General features: G+C 40.5%; 1 protein-coding gene across 1 annotated transcript in view; it reads left to right on the top strand.

The window, feature by feature from the left end:
* The window catches only part of CUBN (cubilin), a 332,666-nt gene that overhangs the window by 65,656 nt on the left and 246,720 nt on the right, over nt 1-20,290 (top strand). Inside the window, 5 exon segments of the mRNA XM_033208657.1 lie at nt 13,057-13,201; nt 13,424-13,602; nt 16,265-16,430; nt 16,755-16,971; nt 19,391-19,521. Of these exon segments, the coding sequence (XP_033064548.1) occupies nt 13,057-13,201; nt 13,424-13,602; nt 16,265-16,430; nt 16,755-16,971; nt 19,391-19,521 (838 nt within the window).

Below are 20,290 nucleotides of genomic sequence, written 5' to 3'. Positions count from 1 at the left end.
AGTTGCCCGTGTAGCTCTCAGACGGAGTTCCGACAGTCCCGACCGCAGTGGGGAAGCTGGGAAGTCCGTGCGTGGCATTCGTCCGGAGCGGCTTTTCTAGGAGTGGGAGGGCAATAGGCGGGGCACGGGCGTGTCGGGGGTGTTCCGCAGGTGTGACCAGGTAAATCTTGGTCTCTTCGGATTGACATCACCTGGCGCATGCCTAGTTGGTCTGCACCTTCCCGGGTTGCCGGCTGCATTTTCGCGCGCGCGGGAAAAGTTGTGGGGGGATGAAGAACCCGGAAGTGCACCATCTTGCCTCCGTTCATCCAAACAGTCCAACCTTTTATTGATAATAGTGATAAAGGGGTGCCGTGGTCTGTCTGGCTACTTCCTGCTGTTAAGGGGCGCTGTTAAGGTCGGGGCCCATGGTTGGCATTTGGACGTACGGATGAAGAATAAAATAAGGCACAGTATTAGTATAGGAACGAGGTATGGAAGCATTTGTTGGAATAGGGGCAAAACCCAGAAGGAAGGTCCCAGCAAGGTTGAGGTATTAAGGTTCTGTATCTCAGTTTTTATTTTATTGAGGGTTTGAATGTTAGTGTCTACTAGGCCTGACTTGCTAACATAATAGCAGCACTCTTCTCCAAGGAAGAGACAAGTGCCTCCTTTTTCAGCTGTAAACAAGCCTAGGGCTCGCCTGTTTTGGGCAGCTACCTGGGCTATTGAGGTAATTCAGCACTGCCGGGAGGCCAGGCTTTCAGCTGATTCCAATAACTAGAGGGAGGAAAGCAGCCCGTTTTTGACGGAAGTGGCGTAGTGGCATGGAAAGTTGCTGGAAAAGCTCTGCTACTTCTGCCTGGCTGTATAAAGTTAGACTGGGGACCAAGGACACGGGGACATAGAGGGATCAGTTAATGGCTGTATGGTTAAGAGTTTTAGAGAGAGACCAGTTGTATTGAAGGCCATGGGCAGGGGGCTGCCACTAGGCGGGGGCCTTCTAAAGCCTCACAGAGGAAGCAGTGGGAGAGATTGGTTATATTCACAGTGTAGTTAAGTTTAGCCTGTGGCGGATAAGTGTGAGCCATGAGAAGGGGGTCTCTATTGTGCGGAGAGAAGTTTGATAGCCTTAAGGAAGACAACTGGCAGAACTATGTACTACTGAGTGTGTTCGGCTGTCTTGTGGCCAAGTTTCAGTGATGAGAAAAAAAAATTGCCATACAGTAGGCGGAATAGCAAAGGTCTGAGTGTATGAGTGAAACAGCAATATAAGTATAAAAGGAGACCTCATTTTCAGTGTAGTCACGGAGTGTCCCTTGCCACTGGAGATGTTCGACGAAGGTTAGGAGACGGGAAAACCACTGCTCTGGACTATTGCCTGGAGGTAGATATGGGTCTGGGGTTATGTATTGAAAGTCTGATAGGTTTATGTAGAGGATGGTGAGAAAGCGAGCTAAGCCCCAGGGGTCAGGGAGCATGAACTAGTTAAGAAAGTTTTGTAAGTTTGAGGCGAGTGGGGGAAAGTTGAACTGATGTCCACTGATTGTTCCCGTGGGGGCCCTTTTTAGCTGGGAAATATGAATCCAATGCGTGTGTCCTAGGAGTTTTGCTGCTGTATGTGTAGACAGGAGGACAATGTATGGGCCTTTCCACCTGGGCTGTAAGTCTTTGGCTTGGATATCTTTTATGTATACTTGGTCTCCGGGACTGAGGGAGAGATGTGGGTTGTAGGCGTCTGTTGGAGGAGGGTGTGCTAACTCAGCGTGTTGTCTTAGGAGTTGTCTGAGAAGAGTGAGATATGGGAGGTAGTTCGCCAAAGGGGCTGGCAGGGAAGGTATTTGTTGGAGGGTTAGGGGCCGTCCGTAGACTAATTCGAACGGGCTGAGGCCTGTTGGGCTTCGAGGTGCTGCCCGCAGCCGGGTCAGGGCTAAGGGAAGGAGAGTTACCCATGACTGCCGGGTTTCGATTGAGAGTTTGGTGAGCTGCTGTTTGATGAGTCCGTTAGCCTTTTCTACCTTACCAGAAGACTGAGGCCTATAAGGGATGTGGAGTTTCCAGGTGATGTGTAGGAGGGCTGCCACCTGTTGGACTACCTTAGAGATGAATGCTGGACCATTGTCGGATTGAAGAGTGACCGGGAGGCCAAACCTAGGAATAATATGTTCAGTGAGTATAGAGGCAACAATGTTAGCGGTTTCTCCTGTGGTAGGATAGGCCTCGATCCACCCTGAAAAGGTGTCCACAAGGGTTAAGAGGTATTTGAATTTTTTATATCTTGGCATATGTGTGAAATCAATTTGCCAATCTTCACCTGGTTGGTGTCCTCTGAGTTGATGGCTGGGATGGGGATTACGCAATGCGCCTTGAGGATTTGCCTTTAGGCAGGTAGAGCACTGCTGGTTGATTGTAAGTGTTTTTGTAGTGTTGGACAGTGGAGGAGGGGATTTAGGAAATCATATAAGGCTTTGGGTCCTATATGTAAAGAATTATGTATGTCTGTTAGAATGGTATGGAGTTGTGTTTCAGGAATAACTAGTTTGTTATCAATATATATCCAGTCACCTGTAGTTAGTTTGACTGTTGGATTTTGTAATAGCTTAGCCTTTTCTTCCTGAGTGTAATTAGGGGCATACTGGGGGGAGAGAAAACAGGCAGAAGGAGGCTTAGGGGTGGAAAATCCGACGGCTGACTTGGCAGTGACGTCAGCGAAATTGTTGCCAGCTGCTACCGGGTTAGATGAAGTTTGGTGCCCTTTACAATGTATAATGGCTACCTTGGAAGGTGCTGACAGTGCATCTAGTAGTTTGAGTATTTGGTTTTTGTTAATAATAGGGGTACCGCCGGTGGTTAAAAACCCTCTCTCTTTCCAGATGACTGAATGGGTGTGTGCGATTAAAAAGCATATTTCGAATCTGTGTATATGTTTACTGTTTTTCCTTTTGATAGTAGGAGTGCCTTGGTTAGTGCAGTGAGTTCTGCCTGCTGTGATGTGGTCCCTTGTGGTAGGGGTTTTGCCTCTAAAACTGTGGAAGAGGTAACTACTGCATATCCTGCCTGTCTGTTTCCTTGAGGGTTGATAAAGGAGCTGCCATCCACAAATAGGGTCAGTTGTGCATTCTGAAGGGGCTGGTCATGCAAGTGTAGGTGGCTGGGGGGTTGAGCCTCCAGGACCTCAGGACAAGAATGTTTAGTATGGGGTGGTTTAAGAGAGTCTGGCAGTAAAGTGGCTGGATTTAGAGAGGAGCAAACTTCTAAAGTAACAGTGGGGTCTTCTATGAATAAGAGATGGAAAAGTTGGAGCCGGAATGGAGTTAAGTGGCTAATACTTTTATGAGAGATGAGATCCTGAAGACGGTGTGTGGAGAAGACTGTTAGATTACTGCCTCTAATGAGCTTTTTTGCTTCCTGGGTCAGGCAGGCTGCCGCTGCTAACGCACGCAGACAGGGTTGCCAGCCTTGTACAGTTGGGTCTAGCTGTTTGGATAGATAGGCCACAGGACGGTGGGTGTTACCGACAGGCTGGGCTAAGAGACCAACTGCCACTTTCTGCCTTTCATCTGTAAAGAGTTGGAAAGGACACTGGAAATCAGGCAGTGAGAGAGTGGGTGTGAGAGAAGGCAAGCTTTTAAGCGGGTGAAATGAGTCGAGATTAACTTGGGGTTGGACAAAGGCCCATGTGGGGTTTCTTTAACTGCGGCGTATAAAGGTTTGGCTAGGATTCCAAAATTGGGGATCCAATGTCTGAAGAAACCTATTAGACCTAGGAAGGATTGAATTTCTTTTGCATCTTGAGGGGGAAGAAGGTTACGTATTAGGGCCATGTGGTCAGTAGTTAGTGACCGGGTTGTTGGGGTGATTTCAATTCCTAAGTATATGATGGTTTGGCAAGAAATTTGGGCCTTGTGTTTAGATACTCTATAACCTAATGAGCCTAAATGGTTGAGGAGAGTTGCAGTGTCTAGAAGAGAGTCTTGTTCGGTAGGGCTACAGATTAGGAGATCATCTACATACTGCAGAACTTTGCTATTAGTGAGAGGGCAGGAGGCAAGGTCTTTTGCTAAGGCCTGACCAAGAAATGGGGGCTGTCCCGGAACCCTTGTGGGAGGACTGTCCACGTCAGTTGAGTGGAGGTATGTGTGTCTGGGTCCTCCCATGTGAAAGCAAAAAGGAACTGGCAGTCTGTGTGTAGGGGTATGGTAAAGAAAGCATCCTTAAGGTCTAGCACAGTAAAATAAGTAGAATTGGTGGGGATATGGGACAGAAGGGTGTAAGGGTTGGGAACTACAGGGTGCGTGGGACGGGTGGCTTCATTGACTAGCCGAAGATCCTGTACTAACCTATACGTTCCATCTGCCTTTTTAACCGGAAGTATTGGAGTGTTACAGGGGGAATGTGTGCGGACAAGAATACGTTGGCTAAGTAGTCGCATGATAATTGGCTTTAAACCTTGTAGATGTGTAGGAGAGAGAGAGAATTGGGGGCGGTTTGGGAAACGAGTGGGATCTTTGAGCTTGACAAGAACTGGTGGGTGGTGGGCAGCTATGACCGGGGTGGAAGTGTCCCACACTTGAGGGTGTACAGAAATAGGGAAGATGGGGGGTGGGGGCGATATAGAAGGAGCATGTGTGCTTGCACAAAGCATGAGCAACAGGTCATGAGGGGGTTGAAGGGGAGTGGATGGGTTGGTGGGAATGTATATGGAGGCCTTTAAGGTGCTCAGGATGTCTTGGCCTAGCAAGGGGGTAGGGCATGAGGCTATAATGAGGAATGAGTGCGCAAAGTAGTTGTTGGCCAGGCAGCAACTGAGGAGTGGAGTTTTTCGTGGGGTGGATGGCTTCCCGTCTACTCCTACTACAGAGATATCGGATGGAAGGCTAGGTCCAGAGAAGGACGGCAAAACAGAATAGGTAGCCCCGCTATCTGTTAAAAAATTAATTGTCTTACCCGCTACCAGGAGAGTTACCCGCGGCTCGGTGAGGGTGATGGGGGTCCCTGAGTCTCGGCACCTTCAGTTGTAGTTGTCGTCCAGATGTAGGAGCTGGAAGGAGCTCCCAGGATCCTGGGAAAGGGGGTCACTTGGAGACGCAGCATCTGTTCTCAGGGTGGGGCAATCAGACTTCCAATGTCCTCTCTGCTGGCAAGCAGGGCAGGGGGCTGCTGGTGGACGAGGGTTAGGGCATTCATTGGCCCAATGTTCTGACGCCTTGCACTTATAGCAAGGCTGCGTTGGGACTCGGGGACCTTGCGGACACCTGTTGGCATAGTGTCCTGCCTTGCCGCACTTATAGCAGGCTCCTTTCGTGGCCTTGGAGTCTGTGGGGTGTGTGCTCTCTGGTCTGGGGTTACAACTGGGCTGTAAAGCTGCTGCTAGGAGCTGGGCCTTCTGTTTGAGGCGTGCCTGTCGCACTGCCTCAGCCGTCTCCTCTCTGGAGTTATAGACCTTAAAGGCTAATTTAACCAGGTCTTGTATTGGTGCCTGAGGACCATCCTGTACCTTTTGAAGTTTCTTACGAATGTCAGGAGCTGATTGAGAAATGAAATAAGACGCCAAAATGGTGGCCCCTGTGGGGGAGGCCGGATCTAACTGGGTATATTGGGTTAGAACCTCAGTCAGTTTAGGGTAGAGGTTAGGATAACCTGGAGGTTATGCCAAGTTAAATCATAGGCCTGACAAAGGTATCTAAATTCCTTTATGTATATGGTAGGATTAGCTGAGAAATCACCTAAATGCTTCTCAGTTTTGGAAAGATCGGCCAATGAAAAAGGGACATGTACTCTGACTACCCCCTCCACCCCAGCTACCTCTTGCAAAGGTGCTAACACTGTAGGAGGGTGTGGGCAGAGATAGGGGACTCAAGACAGCCAGTTGGGGGCCTGGAAGGAGGCATGGGACCGACCGACCGAGTGGATTACTAGTAGATAAGGAAGAGGAAGGAGGAGTCTGGATGGGGGAGGAGGAGGAGTCTGGGCAGGAAGGGAGGGGGTGGAGAGAGTGGGGAGAGGAGGAGGAGTATAGGGCAGGTCGGGTCGAGAGCGTAAGGCCCAAAAGCCTTGTATGTAATTAATTTCAGACCACTTGCCTAGCGACTGGCAGAAATTGCTGAGGTCGATCACGCCACAGTGGAAAGGAAAATTAACCGCTTCCTCCTAAGGTCTTGTTCGAGCTGTAAGGTTTTTAAATTGGCTAGGAGGCACCCTAAGGGGGTGCTCTTTGGAAATTTGGACTGGGGGGTTTCCCGTTTGTTTCCTCTTTACCGACACAATGGACACAATGGAAATGGAAATGGATCCCTGCCTGGCTTCAAAGCGTCCTTTGGAACCAGCAGAGACAGACTGGAGGCTCATGAAGCCAAAGTGGAGATTACCTTCAGGCGGATGTCTCTGTCCTGAACGGGTCTCCCGAGCCACATGGTGGCTCCAAATGGACCTCGGACCTGCGCAGGATTTTGGCTGAGGGAGGTAAAGAGGAGACAAGGGCACTTACCCCAGAGAGGCCGTGAGAGTGAGGGAAGCGGGTCTCAGGTCCTGGTCTGTCTGCGGTGTGGAACGAGGAGGAGGAGGAGGCTCCCCAGACCCTGGGGGCCCTGAGGAGGGGTCTCCTCCCGGGTTTCGGCACCAACTGACTTGTTTTTCTAAGACCACCAGAGTGGGCACAAAAGAACCAGCGACTAGGCAAGTGTAGGAGCAAAACTGCAAGTTTATTTTGGTCACCTAGCTTCAGGGGAAGAAGGTGGGTGGGGAGAGGTCTGTCGGCCTCCGGCAAATGAGGCCCACAGAGTTGCCCGTGTAGCTCTCAGACGGAGTTCCGACAGTCCCGACCGCAGTGGGGAAGCTGGGAAGTCCGTGCGTGGCATTCGTCCGGAGCGGCTTTTCTAGGAGTGGGAGGGCGATAGGCGGGGCACGGGCGTGTCGGGGGCGTTCCGCAGGTGCGACCAGGTAAATCTTGGTCTCTTCGGATTGACATCACCTGGCGCATGCCTAGTTGGTCTGCACCTTTCCGGGTCGCCGGCTGCATTTTCGCGCGCGCGGGAAAAGTTGGGGGGGGATGAAGAACCCGGAAGTGCACCATCTTGCCTCCATTCATCCAAACAAAAAGATCAGATAAAGGATAAATTTATTAATAGAGATGTTAGAAGGGACACTGTTTCACACGGCATGAAAAGGTTTAAAATATTAACTCTAAAATCATGAAACATACTAATAAAGAACAAAGGATAATAACAAAAGTAAATGATTTTGAGATCCTAAATGGCTTCTCTCATCTCTTATCCTCCTTACCCCTTATTCTCTCATCAGAGGCAGGGCCTCATTCCTCTCCTGCTCACCCAGGTTAGCCCAAGGCTCCTCTCTAAGATCCAGTCTTTACTTAGCTAAGATTTATGTCAGCCTGAAGCTCACTTCACAGAAAGCCACATGTTAAACATTACCATACGGTGTGGTTCTGTTTTCAGCTCTCAGATGGACTAAGCGTAAGTGCCAGCATATTTAGTTGGCTTTGAATTAAAATCTAATGCTTCTTATTTTAGAAATTGTAGTATAAAACCAAATCTGGATTCATAGCAGAGGAAGACAAATGAGCATGCATGTTAAGACAGGGCTTTGGGACTTGACTTATTCCAGATGTTAAAGCTCACGATTCACTGGGCTCAAGAGCCCACATTTAAAATTTCATGTAAATGGTGTTTCTCAGCCCAGTAAATTTTAGTTCTCTCTATAGAAAATCATTCTTTTACAAAGACTTGGTTTTTTTATGAGTAGTTTGTCTTCAGGAACTAGTTTAATCTGATGAATGTAAAAATTGGAAGCCATTTGGAATACACCATAGGCAAAACATCCTGGGACCTGAAACCTTCCATGTTTCCTGGATGAATAAGGCAATCCACAAGAAATCTGAACCTGGTCCATGAAACACTAGAATTTTGAATTGGTCCTTGTTTCCTTGCAAATGCGATTCACTAAAAAGAATGAATTCACTGTGACTCTTCTGCAAGTGATCATGGCATGGCTTCACCTGACTTAGAAAAATTCAGTTTTTCTGAACAAACCAAGCTCAGATATTAGTCATCTTTCTCTAGGTTATGCTGCAATAACAAACAATTAGTAACAACAACCAGAAAGATAAAAAACTATAACAAACCAAAAGCATCTGTGGCTTCCAACAATGTGTGTTTATTCTCTGCTCACGTTAGCATGTTGGTTTTGGATCCGTTGCAGTTCTGTTTCCTGTGTCTGTTTCCTGTGTCTTCACCATCCTGAGACCCAGGCTCTAGAGCTTGTGAGGGGAAAGGTAAAAGACGGTTGAATTATGCAGTGACTTCCAAGGCTTCTACTTGGAAATTGGTATATCACTTTTGCTCATGTTCTGTTGGGCAAAGCAAGTCCTATGGCTAAGCCTGTAGTCAATGGGAAGAATATGTATTAATTCTCCCTATGGCGGTATTGCAAGTCACATGGCAAAAAGCATAGATAGTCAGTCCTTTTACAGGAAGGGAAGTGAATAACTATGTAAAATAATGCCATCCATCCCAGTTCATGAGCATAAAGGAAAGAGATTTTTTATTTGGTGGGGGTGCGAATTTATCAAGTCCTAGATTATTGAATGCAACACATGCTGCAGAGGTAGTTAGGGTCACTTTAGAACATTTGATGAATTTTATTCTAGTATCTCTTTCAAAGGAGTCATAGTTAAAGTATTGCCATGTGTAGGATCCAGGGAGAATACAGGCTTTCAGAATTAATAAGGTTTCATTTCCACAGAGAGAGAGAGAAACAGAGCCAAAATCAATTGCACCTTCTAGGTTCAGGGCCCTTGAGCCCTATAAGTTCCTCTTAAAACATTTGGACTACAGCTGCCTTTCTCCTTGCTAAAATCCTTGAATTTCATTAGTCAGGGCCCAGGGGAATGACCCACTTTAGCTTGCAGCGATGCTATTTGGCTGTTTTTTTTTCCTTCTTGTCATCTTCTAATGGGCAAAATAGAAAAGAGAGACTACAATCCTCGAAGAAGCAAATAGAACCCTGGAGGGTTAGAGAGCAGGAAGATAACTTACTCTGTGTTTTATGCTTTCTAGTTTTCAAGAACTGCAGTATGTATCTCTAACAAAAACTGAACCATTATACTGTACCTTAAAATTAATGAATCAACAAGAACTTGTCAAATACCTATTTGCAAAGTTTTTTTATTAGATGCCGAAGGGCAAACAGAAATTTTCCCTTCCCTCAGAGACTTGCTATTTGATTAGAAATTTAGCATAACTTTACTATAATATGTGAAATTTGTGTTACAGGTGTTGTAAGAGCTCAGAGGAAGGAAGTAGTATGAGCCTGAGTCAGTGGAGAGGCATGTGGTTTTTCGTGTCTGTGTCAGACTCTATCATATGGCTGAATCATAATTTATTTAATCATCTCACTATTATTAGGCCTTTAGAATGGTTTCAGTTATTGTTATTATAGAGCATACTTGGATGTAGGTCTGTGTGTGTCTTTTCCTGCATGTTGAATATCCTTGTGATACAGCGTTATAAGAGAAATACCCTTAATACATATTGTCAGGTTATTTTCCAGAACTTTATACTTCCACCAGTTATGGATGAGAGTAACTGTGTCACCATATCCCTACCAACTTTGAATATCATCCTTTTAAAATCTTTCCTTTACTGGCTAGGCGCAGCCGTTCACATCTGTAATCCCCGCACTTTAGGAGGCCAAGGCAGGCAGATCACCTGAGGTCAAGATTTCAAGACCAGCCTGGCCAGCGTAGCGAAACCCCATCACTACTAAAAATACAAAAATTAGCTGCGTGTGGTGGCGTGCCCCTGCAGTCTCAGCTACTTGGGAGGCTGGGGCAGGAGAATTGCTTGAATCTGGGAGGCGAGGTTGCAGTGAGCCAAGGTCGTGCCATTGCACTCCAGCCTAAGTGACAGAGTGAGATTTCATCTCAAAAAAAAAAGGAAAATCTTCTCTTTACTGCCTGTTCTGCCTGTTCTCCTTGGCCTAGATAACTCCTACTCGACTTTCAAGTCTCCGCTTAAAGGTTATTTCCACTGAGTTTTCCAAAATCCCCTGGGTGAGTTCAGAGTCTTTGGTTAACCCAGTGGTTCTCTACATTTTAAGACTTTTTTTATATCACCCCTTGATTATTCAGAAATGAAATTCACTGATATAACCCCACTAGACACATTATATTTAAAAATATGTAAAGTTGTAAGAATAACATTAAGAAAAAATAAAGTAACAGAATAAAATCACCTTTATTTCAGTATCTGAAAAGCTAGGCAAGCTGTACTTGAAGACAAAATAAATTAGTTGATTGTCTGGACCCTAAATTGCTATGAACATGACAGTACAAATGTAGGCTGACACAGTTATGTGGGTTGGTGAGTAATTTTTCAGAAATAGTGACCAACTCTTGACAGATTTCCGGGAGAAAGAATCTTCAATTTATACTCTACTTGTAATCCTGGAAAATTCAGCATGCATTAAAATTGCACTAAAATACTTTGTGCTTAATATGTAAAATCGAGCAAGATTTTACACCCAATAACAGAACTTTCACTTACGTGAGTGTCACACAGGCTCAGGGGAATTCTTGCGGTGTGTGATTCTCACATTTCAGGCTGCCTTGTGTCTTTGGTCCCTTGCTGCTCACTAAATGCCAGTAATGCCCCACCATTGCTGTGATCATAATTAACACCAAACCAAAGAGATACTCTCTCACATTTCCCCAATGCTAAATTGTGGTCCCTGCTGAGAACCATTGGTTAGGTAACAATGAAGCATCCTGTGCTTCCCCAAACATGACACTCATCATGCTTTTCAAAAATGTTCCTGCCTATTGTAAGTTCCTCGTGAACAGTGACTGTTTCATGGTGCTGTCACCAGCACAGGTCCTGACATTTATTCATGCCTTGATAATGTTAATGAAGTGAATGAATTAATATTTGGATGGCTACATCCTTCAAAATAATTTTACTGAACAGCGGAGGTATGCATATCCATTGAATAATTCCTACCCAGAGTAACAAGTCTCCAGTGTTTCACCTCTAAAAATATCCAGAATAACAACAGCTATCCTTAGTCAACATTTTCTATTACCAAGCATTTGGCTAAGGAATTCTCACTATTGTTTCATCTGTTTGCTTCAACAACCCCATGAGCTTAGAGTAACTTGCTTAAGGTTATTAAGTGAGGTGGTTTGTAAGTGACAGAGGTAGGTTTTGAACCCAAGTCCATAGACCGTTTTCATGGCCACTATACTATAAGACCTGGCTATTGGGCCAGGCGCAGTGGCTCACGCCTGTACTCCCAGCACTTTGGGAGTCCGAGGTGGGTGATCACTTGAGGTCGAGAGTTTGAGACCAGCCTGACCAACATAGAGAAACCCCGTCTCTACTAAAAATACAAAATTATCTGGGTATGGTGGCGCATACCTGTAATCCCAGCTACTCGGAGGCTGAGGCAGGAGAATCGCTTGAACCCAGGAGGCGGAGGTTGCGGTGAGCCGAAATCATGCCATTGTGCTCCAGCCTAAGCAACAAGAGCAACTCAATCTCAAAAAAAAAAAAAAAAAAAAAAAGTTGGCTATTGATTTGAAACCAGTAGTCTATTATATGAAGGAAATTTCTTTTTTCTTCTAATAAAACAGGAATGCTAACAACGTTTTTTGAATTTTTGGGGCTCTCATATGGCTTATCTTATTTGATCTACTGAGGAAGTTAATTTATAGTTTATAATTTCTAACCTTTCTTGCACTATTATTATTCCCATATTTGATCCGGTATATAAGCTGGCAATGGACTGTGAATTTATTTTTCTGGAACTGTGTTTAGGATTTATGTATCTATATTAATAGGTGACATCAGTCTATAATTGTTATTTCTATAATTTATGTTGGGATTTGATAACAGCTTTCTGACAAAAATTAGTTGGGAATTATTCTATGTTTGAGGAAGGCTTAGAATAAATTATACGTGGGAATTGTCTCTTCCTTAAAAGTTTAAAAGAATGTACTAAGTAGAGCATCTTATGGGAGATTTTTCTTTTTGGGGGTTGAGGGTGGGATGGGAATAATTATTTGATAATGTTTTCAGTTTTATTCATGACTTATGTCTGTTCAAATCTTATTTTTCTTCTCCTTCAGATAATTTTAATGTTATACTTTTTCAGAAAATAAGCCATTAAAGCATTCAAATATATTAGCATAGAATTGTACATAGATTTCGTGTTTAAAAAAATTCTTAGTGTCTGTGTCTTTGTCATTTTTAATTTTGTATATTTGTGCTTATATTTTATTTTCTTATTAGACTTGCCAGAGATTTGTCTTTTATATCCCCACCCATAACATTCCTCAAAAAAAACAGTTCTTGAATGTATTTATGAATTCCACATTCTTTTGTATTTCATTTATTAAGTTTTGCTCTTATTTTTATTGTATTCTTCCTCATTTAACGGATTTTTTTCTAACTTAAAAAAATTGTACGTAGAGGTGGGTCTCACTATGTTGCCCAGGCTGTCTCCAATTCCTGGTCTCAAGGGATCCTCCCACCTTGGCCTCCCAAGGTGCTGAGATAATAGGTGTGTGCCCCCGTCCCTGGCCTTTTTTCTAAGTTTTTAAGTTGACTCCTTACATTCTTTTACTTTTTCTCTCTTTCATCAACTTTTCTTTTTTTCCTTTTTTCTTTCAATGGCAAAAATAGTTTAGTCCATAACTTTCTTTGGTTGCAGATTTGGCTAACACGTGTGTTTTTTCATAGGTAATATTCTCATTTTTTGTTGTTTTCCAAGTAGTCTAAATTGTGAATTTATTTCCTCTTTGATACTGTGAAAATTATTAGGAGAACATTGTTTAAATTCTTATGCTTTTGGGCTTTATTAGCTTAAGATTTTATCAGCATTTCATGTTATTGCATTGTGCTTAAAAATGACCCACTGCTTTCGAAAATAATAGAAATATGTAACTCAAATTAGATTATCATTCATTTTGAATCTGCCATTTTTTCATCTCCAAGTAATGCCACCATTGCCGACATAAGTGTCTTGATTAGAATTACATCTCTATTTTATTTTTCTCTTTAGGTTCGAGATGGTCAAACCTTACTTGGAAAAGTCTGTGGGAATGAAACCATCTCTCACATTAAATCCATTACTAATAGTGTCTGGATCAGGTTTAAAATAGATGCTTTTGTTGGAAAAGCTAGTTTCAGAGCTGTTTATCAAGTTGGTAAGGAAACATTTAATTTTTAAACGTCTGATTTGCTTGATTGTAATATTTTAATTCTTTGAAATAATTTAGTCATTTTATGTCCTCAAGTGTTAAGTGGAAAATATTCTTATAGAAATGTTATATTTGGTTATCTCCTTAGGCAGTATTAGATTTTGCAATAAAATTGAGGTAACATTATTAATGTCTGGACAAACACTACCATAATTTTTATGCTTACAGCTTGTGGGGGTGAATTAACTGGAGAAGGGGTCATTCGCTCGCCATTTTTTCCTAACGTATATCCTGGAGAAAGAACCTGTAGGTGGATCATCCAGCAACCCCAAAGCCAAGTCACTCTCCTCAACTTCACTGTCTTTGAAATTGGAAGTTCTGCCCACTGTGAAACAGATTATATTGAGGTAAGAGGGATAAAATCTTTGATTTTGTATTTGGTTGTATATTATAAAAAATATTATGGGTTGTTGTCTTCAAATCTGTTACAGGAAACGAAAGTAGTTTATATAGACCAATGTGTCTTATGGATATATATGTAAAAATCCTCAACAAAATACTGGTTCAGTGAATCTAGCATAAAAAGAGGATTTATATACCATGATTAAGTTGGATTTGTCCCGAGAATTCTAGGTTGATATAAAACCCCAGAATCAGTTAATGTAATACATGGTACCAATAAAATAAAGAACAAAAACTCCAGGATCACCTCAACAGATGTGAGATCTGGATTTTGCAAGATTTGACAAAATTCAACATCCTTTCATGATGAAACATGAAACAAACTAGGAATAGAAGGAACCTTCCTTAATCTGATAATGGACATTCATTTAAAAACCCACATCTAACATCATATTTAATTATGAAACACTAAATACTTTGCCCCTATGGTCAACAAAAAGACAAGGATGTCTGTCTGTTCTCACTGCTTCTATTCAGCATTACACTGGAAATTCTAGCTAGAGCAATGAAGTAAGGAGGAGAGAGAAAATGCATCCAGAATGAAAGGGAATGAGTAAAACTCTCTCTATTCACAGATAACATGACCTTGTATATAGAAAATCATAAGGAATCCACACACATAAAAAACTATTAGAACTAATCCATTCAGCAAGTTGTGGGTTATGACATCAAAATATAGAAATCTCTCTTTTTCTGTACACCAGCAATGAACAATTTGAAAATGAAATCAAGGAAACAATTCCATTTACAATAGCATTAAAAATAATAAAGATCAAGAAATACAGTTTTAAAAATAAGTGTAAAACTTGTTCTCTGAGACTATAAAGCATCCTTGAAGGAGATTTAAAAAGACCTAAATAAATGGAAAGACATTTAATGTTCATGGATTAGAAGACAATATTGTTAAGATGGCAATACATCCTAAAGTGAACTAAAGATTCAATTCAATCCCCATAAAAATCACAGCTAGCTCTTTCAAAAAAATACATAAGCTGATTGTAAAATTCATATGAATATGCAAGGGAACCAGAATAACCAAAATGTTCTTGAAAAATTACAAAGTTGAAAGATTCACACTTCCTGATTTCAAAACTTAGAACAAAGCTACAGTAATCAAGACAGTATCTTATTGAAGTAAGGAGTAAGGATATAAATATAGATCTATGGAATACAGTTGCAAGTCCAGAAGTGAACACATACTTTTATGGCCAATTGATGTATGAACATGATGCCAAAGCATATCAATGGAGAAAAATCATTTTTTCAACAAATGGTGCTCAATAGCCACATGCAAAATTATGGTGCTGGACCCCTTCCTCATAGCACATGCAAAAATTAACTAAAAATGGATTATAGACCTAAATGTCGGAGCTAAAATCATGAAACTCTTAGGAGAAAACATAGGAGTAGTCTTTATGCCCTTCAGTTTAGGCAGAGCCTTCTTAAATATGACACAAAAAGCACAAACAAAAAAAGAAAAAAGAAAAATAACTTCCTCAAAATTAAAAACAAATAATTTGATTTTTAAAATGGGCACAAGAGGCTGAGCACAGTGGCTCACACCTTATCCCAGCACTTTAAGAGGTCAAGGTGGGTGAATTACTTGAGCTTAGGAGTTTGAGACCAGCCTGGGCAACATAGTGAGACCCCATCTCTACAAAAACATTTTAAAAATAACTCGATGTGGTGATAGATGCCTGTAGCCTCAGCTACTCAGAAGGCTGGGGTGGGAGGATCACTTGAGCCTGGGAGGTAGACGCTGGAGTGAGCTATGATTGTGCCACTGCACCCTAGCCTGGGTAACAGAGTGAGACCCTGTCTCAAAAACAAAAATGTCAAAAACAAACGAACACACCCATAGGATAGCTATAATAAAGAGTCAGATAATGGTGTTGACAAGGATGTGGAGAAATTGGAACCCTTATACACTACTGGTGGAGATGTGAAACAGTACAGCCACTTTGAAAAATGGTTGGCAGTTCCTCAAAAAGTTAAACATAGAGATACCATCTGATCCAGCAATTCTACTTTTAGATATATTCTCAAGGGGAATGAAAATATATGTCCACACAAAAATTTGTGTGTGAATATATCTACAGTCATCATCTATAATAACATATACAAATAGCAAAATGCAATCATTATTTTTGATTTTAAAAGTAGAAATAAGTGTCCATCAACTGGTAAGTGAATAAATAAAATGTGGTATATCTTTACAGTGGACTATTATATGGCCTTAAAAAAGAATGAAGTAATGATCCATGCTACAACATGGATGAACTTTGAAAATGTTATACAGTGTGAAAGAAGCTATTCACAAAAGACCACATATTGTATAATCCCATTTTGTTTCAGATGTCCAAAATAGGCAATCTATAGAGACAGAAAGTAGATTAGTGGCTGCCTGGGACTCTGGTTTCAGGGGAATGGGGAGTGACTGCTGAAGGATATGAGTTTTTTTGAGGGGGGGTGACTAAGATGTGCTAAAATGGATTGTATCCTCAAATTGATTTATACTCTATTAAAAACATTTCAGAAATAATTATTCTTGAAGCAGTTTTCAAAATTGATATACAACATAATTGAATATATCTTCTCTAATTTTAGATTGGTAGCAGTTCCGTTTTGGGTTCTCCTGAAAATAAAAAGTATTGTGGTACAGACATGCCTTCATTTATAACATCTGTGTACAATTTTCTTTATGTCACATTCGTGAAAAGTTCTTCTACTGAAAGCCATGGTTTCATGGCTAAGTTCAGTGCTGAGGATTTGGGTAAGAGATTGTCTCTTTTTATTTTCCTCCTCTTAGGCTTGTATCAGACTAAGTGAATGATAGAAATAAATTATGTGAAAATCACCTATACTGTGAAAAATTTTAAAGTACACTCAAAGACAAAGAATATATATTTTCTAATCAACATTTATATCAAAAGTTAATTGTTATTTATTAATAAGAGAAAAAATCAAGTTATCTTAAGTGGCATCTAAGAAACATTTTTCCTTTTAATCTTTGAAGAGGTTATTATCAGAGCATTGTAATTTGAAATCCAGGTAGCTTGGTTACTTGCTGTGGTAATTATAATTTTTATTTCAACAGCATGTGGAGAAATTCTTACAGAATCAACAGGGACCATTCAAAGTCCTGGCCATCCAAATGTCTACCCCCATGGTATCAACTGTACTTGGCATATATTAGTCCAACCTCATCACCTGATTCATTTAATGTTCGAAAGATTTCATCTGGAGTTTCATTACGATTGCACAAATGATTACTTGGAAGTTTATGACACTGACTCTGAGACATCACTTGGAAGGTAAGGTTATTTTTGTTTGTTTGTTTAACAATAAAACTTCACTGTTTTCCTGCTTCCGTGAAGGATCTTAAAATCGACCACATTGTGTTATAAAAACCAGGTGAGATCCTCATGCTTCTTAATGACCGTTTCTACATCACTACTCTGTAGTTTTGGCCTGTAGACATTAAATTTTGACATCTTTATATATTCATGAAGTCAAAACCAAAATTAAAATAATGTGTATATCCACTACCCACAAAACTAAAAAACCTTTCCATTATAATTCCTTGCTTTTGCTCCTCACCCCCACCCACAGGAAACCACGAATCTACTTTCTATCCCCGTAGATTCATTTGCATCTTATCTAACTGGAATCATACTATATGTACAGCATGTTTTTCTGACTTTTCTCAATTAGCATAATTTTTTTGTTGCATGCAAAGATTTGTAGTTTTATCAAATTGGAAATATTTTTGGCCACCGGTTCTTAAAATACTTTTTTATCTTTCCTCCCCATTAGGGACTCTGATTTCATATATGTTAGGCACTTGAAATTGTTCTACAACTCACTTGATAGCCTGTTCTTTGATTTCAAGCCTCTGTTCTGTATGTTTTACTTTGGAAAGTTTCTATTACTATATATTCAAGTACACTCATCTTTTCTTCTGCAATGTTTAATCTGCTATTAATTTTACCAAGACATTGTAGTTTTCATTTCTAGAAGTTCAATTTGAGTCATTTTATATATAGTCCATGTCTCCACTTTACACATGAATTTTTTTTCTCTAGCTTTAAAAATCTATGAGCTATAGTAGTAGCTATTTTAATGACTTTATCTACTAATTCAAACATTTGGATTGCTTCCTGCTATGGTTTTATAGATTGATTTTTCCTCTCTTTCTGAGTTATACTTTCCCATGTCTTTTCACATCTGGTAATATTCGATAGGATACCAGACATTTTCAATTTTATGTTTTTGGCTGCTGGACATTGTCGTATTCCTGTAAGTATTCTTGAGCCTTGTTCTGGAAAGCAGTTAAGCTACTTGGAAACAGGTTGATCCATTTCAGTTTTGCCTTTAAACTCATTTGTTTCCTGTCTCCAAAGGTTTGTTGTCCTATATTGCTTGACCTCCAGTGTTTTGAGAGCCATTGTTTTATATTTTTTGTCCAGGATTTTTGTTGTTTCGGGTGCAAGGTTAAATCTAGCCCCTGTTGCATTTCTGTTGGAAATGAAAATCTCCTGATAGTTTAGAATTTCTTTATCTTGCATTTTATTTTCTTCATTTCTGATTCATGTTTTAAACATCTTTCTTATCTAAATCTTTCATCTTTTTAACTTTCTTCTTTTTCTTTTTTGGGAAGGTACTTAACATATCACCGCTGCAAAATACAGAACGTTTGCTGAATGGCATAAACTATAATGATCGTCCTCAAATTTCAAATACATGGGCATATACGGAGGCATTTAAAATATCAATTAGTTCACCTACTTTTATTTTGATCAAGATATTAAATAGTTTTTTCACACTGCAATGGTATTTATTATACACCAAATTTTCTTTGTTTTTCTCCTTTAGCAATTAACTTATCCATTTCCTGTACTCAACATTTCCTCTTTTTTTGGTTTCTATATTTGTTTTCTTTATCATTTCTTTTGGTTAATTTTACCAAGTGTGCTTGATTTGAGATTTCTATTTTATTGTCACTTCTTCCTACAGGTATTTCTCTAGATAAAAGCTCATGGCATTCTGTCTTTTATCATAGCTCTCTTTTTAACATTAATAGAATAGTTTTTCTGAGCTAAACTGTTTTGTTCACAGAAATGTGGCATGGCTGAATCATCACTCTTATATCTTTACAAGTGAGCTGTTTAAGGACAATAGATTCCCTCCATAGGGATTACAATTCCAGGCACTGTTCTAAGTGCTTTATATACAGGATATTAACTCATCACATTCTCAAAACAACTCTATGAAGTAGGTACTGTCATCATTCCCATTTTAGGGATAAGGAAGGCAAGGCACAGGGATTGAGTGATATATGAGTTTAGATTAGAGAGATGACTCTATGATTATATGATATATTGTTTCCCTTTATTGTATGTGTTTATTACATTTCTGTTAAAAAGTGTATTAATATGCTATATGGCAATCTAGTGTAGCTTTTACTTTCTATTTTACTAAACTTCTCATACATGACAACTCACATAGCCAGTCACACACCTAAAACCATTTCAGGGATATAATCATGAACATGACAATCTTTAGAAGTTTGCAAATTTTTTTTTGCCTGAAATATATTTGTGTTTTAAGGTTGATGAGAGGTGGAGAACAAAACCTATCATTATATTTACATGTCCTAATTTTTGGTACATCATTTTCAATATACCAAACGTTTTAAAATACACACATCTATCCTTTCTTGGTTTGGAATAGATACTGTGGAAAATCGATCCCGCCTTCTCTTACAAGCAGTGGTAGCTCATTGATGCTGGTGCTTGTGACTGACTCCGACCTCGCTTATGAAGGCTTCTTAATAAACTATGAAGCAATCAGTGCAGCAACAGGTAACAAAATAGCGTTGCATACTCGGTTTTATTGACTTCATTGCAAAACAGTGCTAATAACTAAAATGCAATGAGAATACAACATCCCCAACCTGTGGCACACAATGAGAGCTTGATTTAGAATAAAGGATAGTGACTTAAATACCTTCCTTATTAAAAGTAGTGACTAGATAAGAATATTGTATCAATATTAAATCTTCTCATTTTGGTAATTGTACTGTGGTATTGTTAAAAGAATGTTTTTTCTTTCCATAGGAACAATACACTGAAGTTTTTAGACAGTCAAGAAATACAATGTCTCCAAAGTAGTCTGAATTAGTTGAGATAAGTGAGAATGTGTATGTGTCTGTGTGTGTGCACGTGTGTGTGTCTGTGAGTGTGTGCGTGTCTGTGTGTGTCTGTGTGCGTGTGTCTGTGTGTGTGCATGTGTGTGTGCATGCACGTGTGTGCGTGTGTCTGTGTGTGTGCATGTGTGTGTACGTGTGTGTGCATGCACGTGTGTGCGTGTGTCTGTGTGTGTGCATGTGTGTGTACGTGTGTGTGTGTGAGAGAAAGAGAATGATAAAGTAATGGGAGCAAAATACAAATACATAATAAATGTGGGTAAAAAGAATTCAGGAGCTCATTCTTGGGTCTTTAAAAATTCTATCAGAATGAAAAGTTACCAAAGAGACTGAATACTTATGTTAAGAAATTACAAACAGAATAACAACATATAAAAATTAGAGACTACCACATGAAATTCCAGGGAAAGGAATGGAAGATTTCT

Source organism: Trachypithecus francoisi, unplaced genomic scaffold (genome assembly GCF_009764315.1).
Source record: "Trachypithecus francoisi isolate TF-2019V2 unplaced genomic scaffold, Tfra_2.0 Lachesis_group9, whole genome shotgun sequence".
Classification (NCBI taxonomy): Eukaryota; Metazoa; Chordata; class Mammalia; order Primates; family Cercopithecidae; genus Trachypithecus; species Trachypithecus francoisi.
This window is presented reverse-complemented; position numbering and strand designations above follow the sequence as displayed.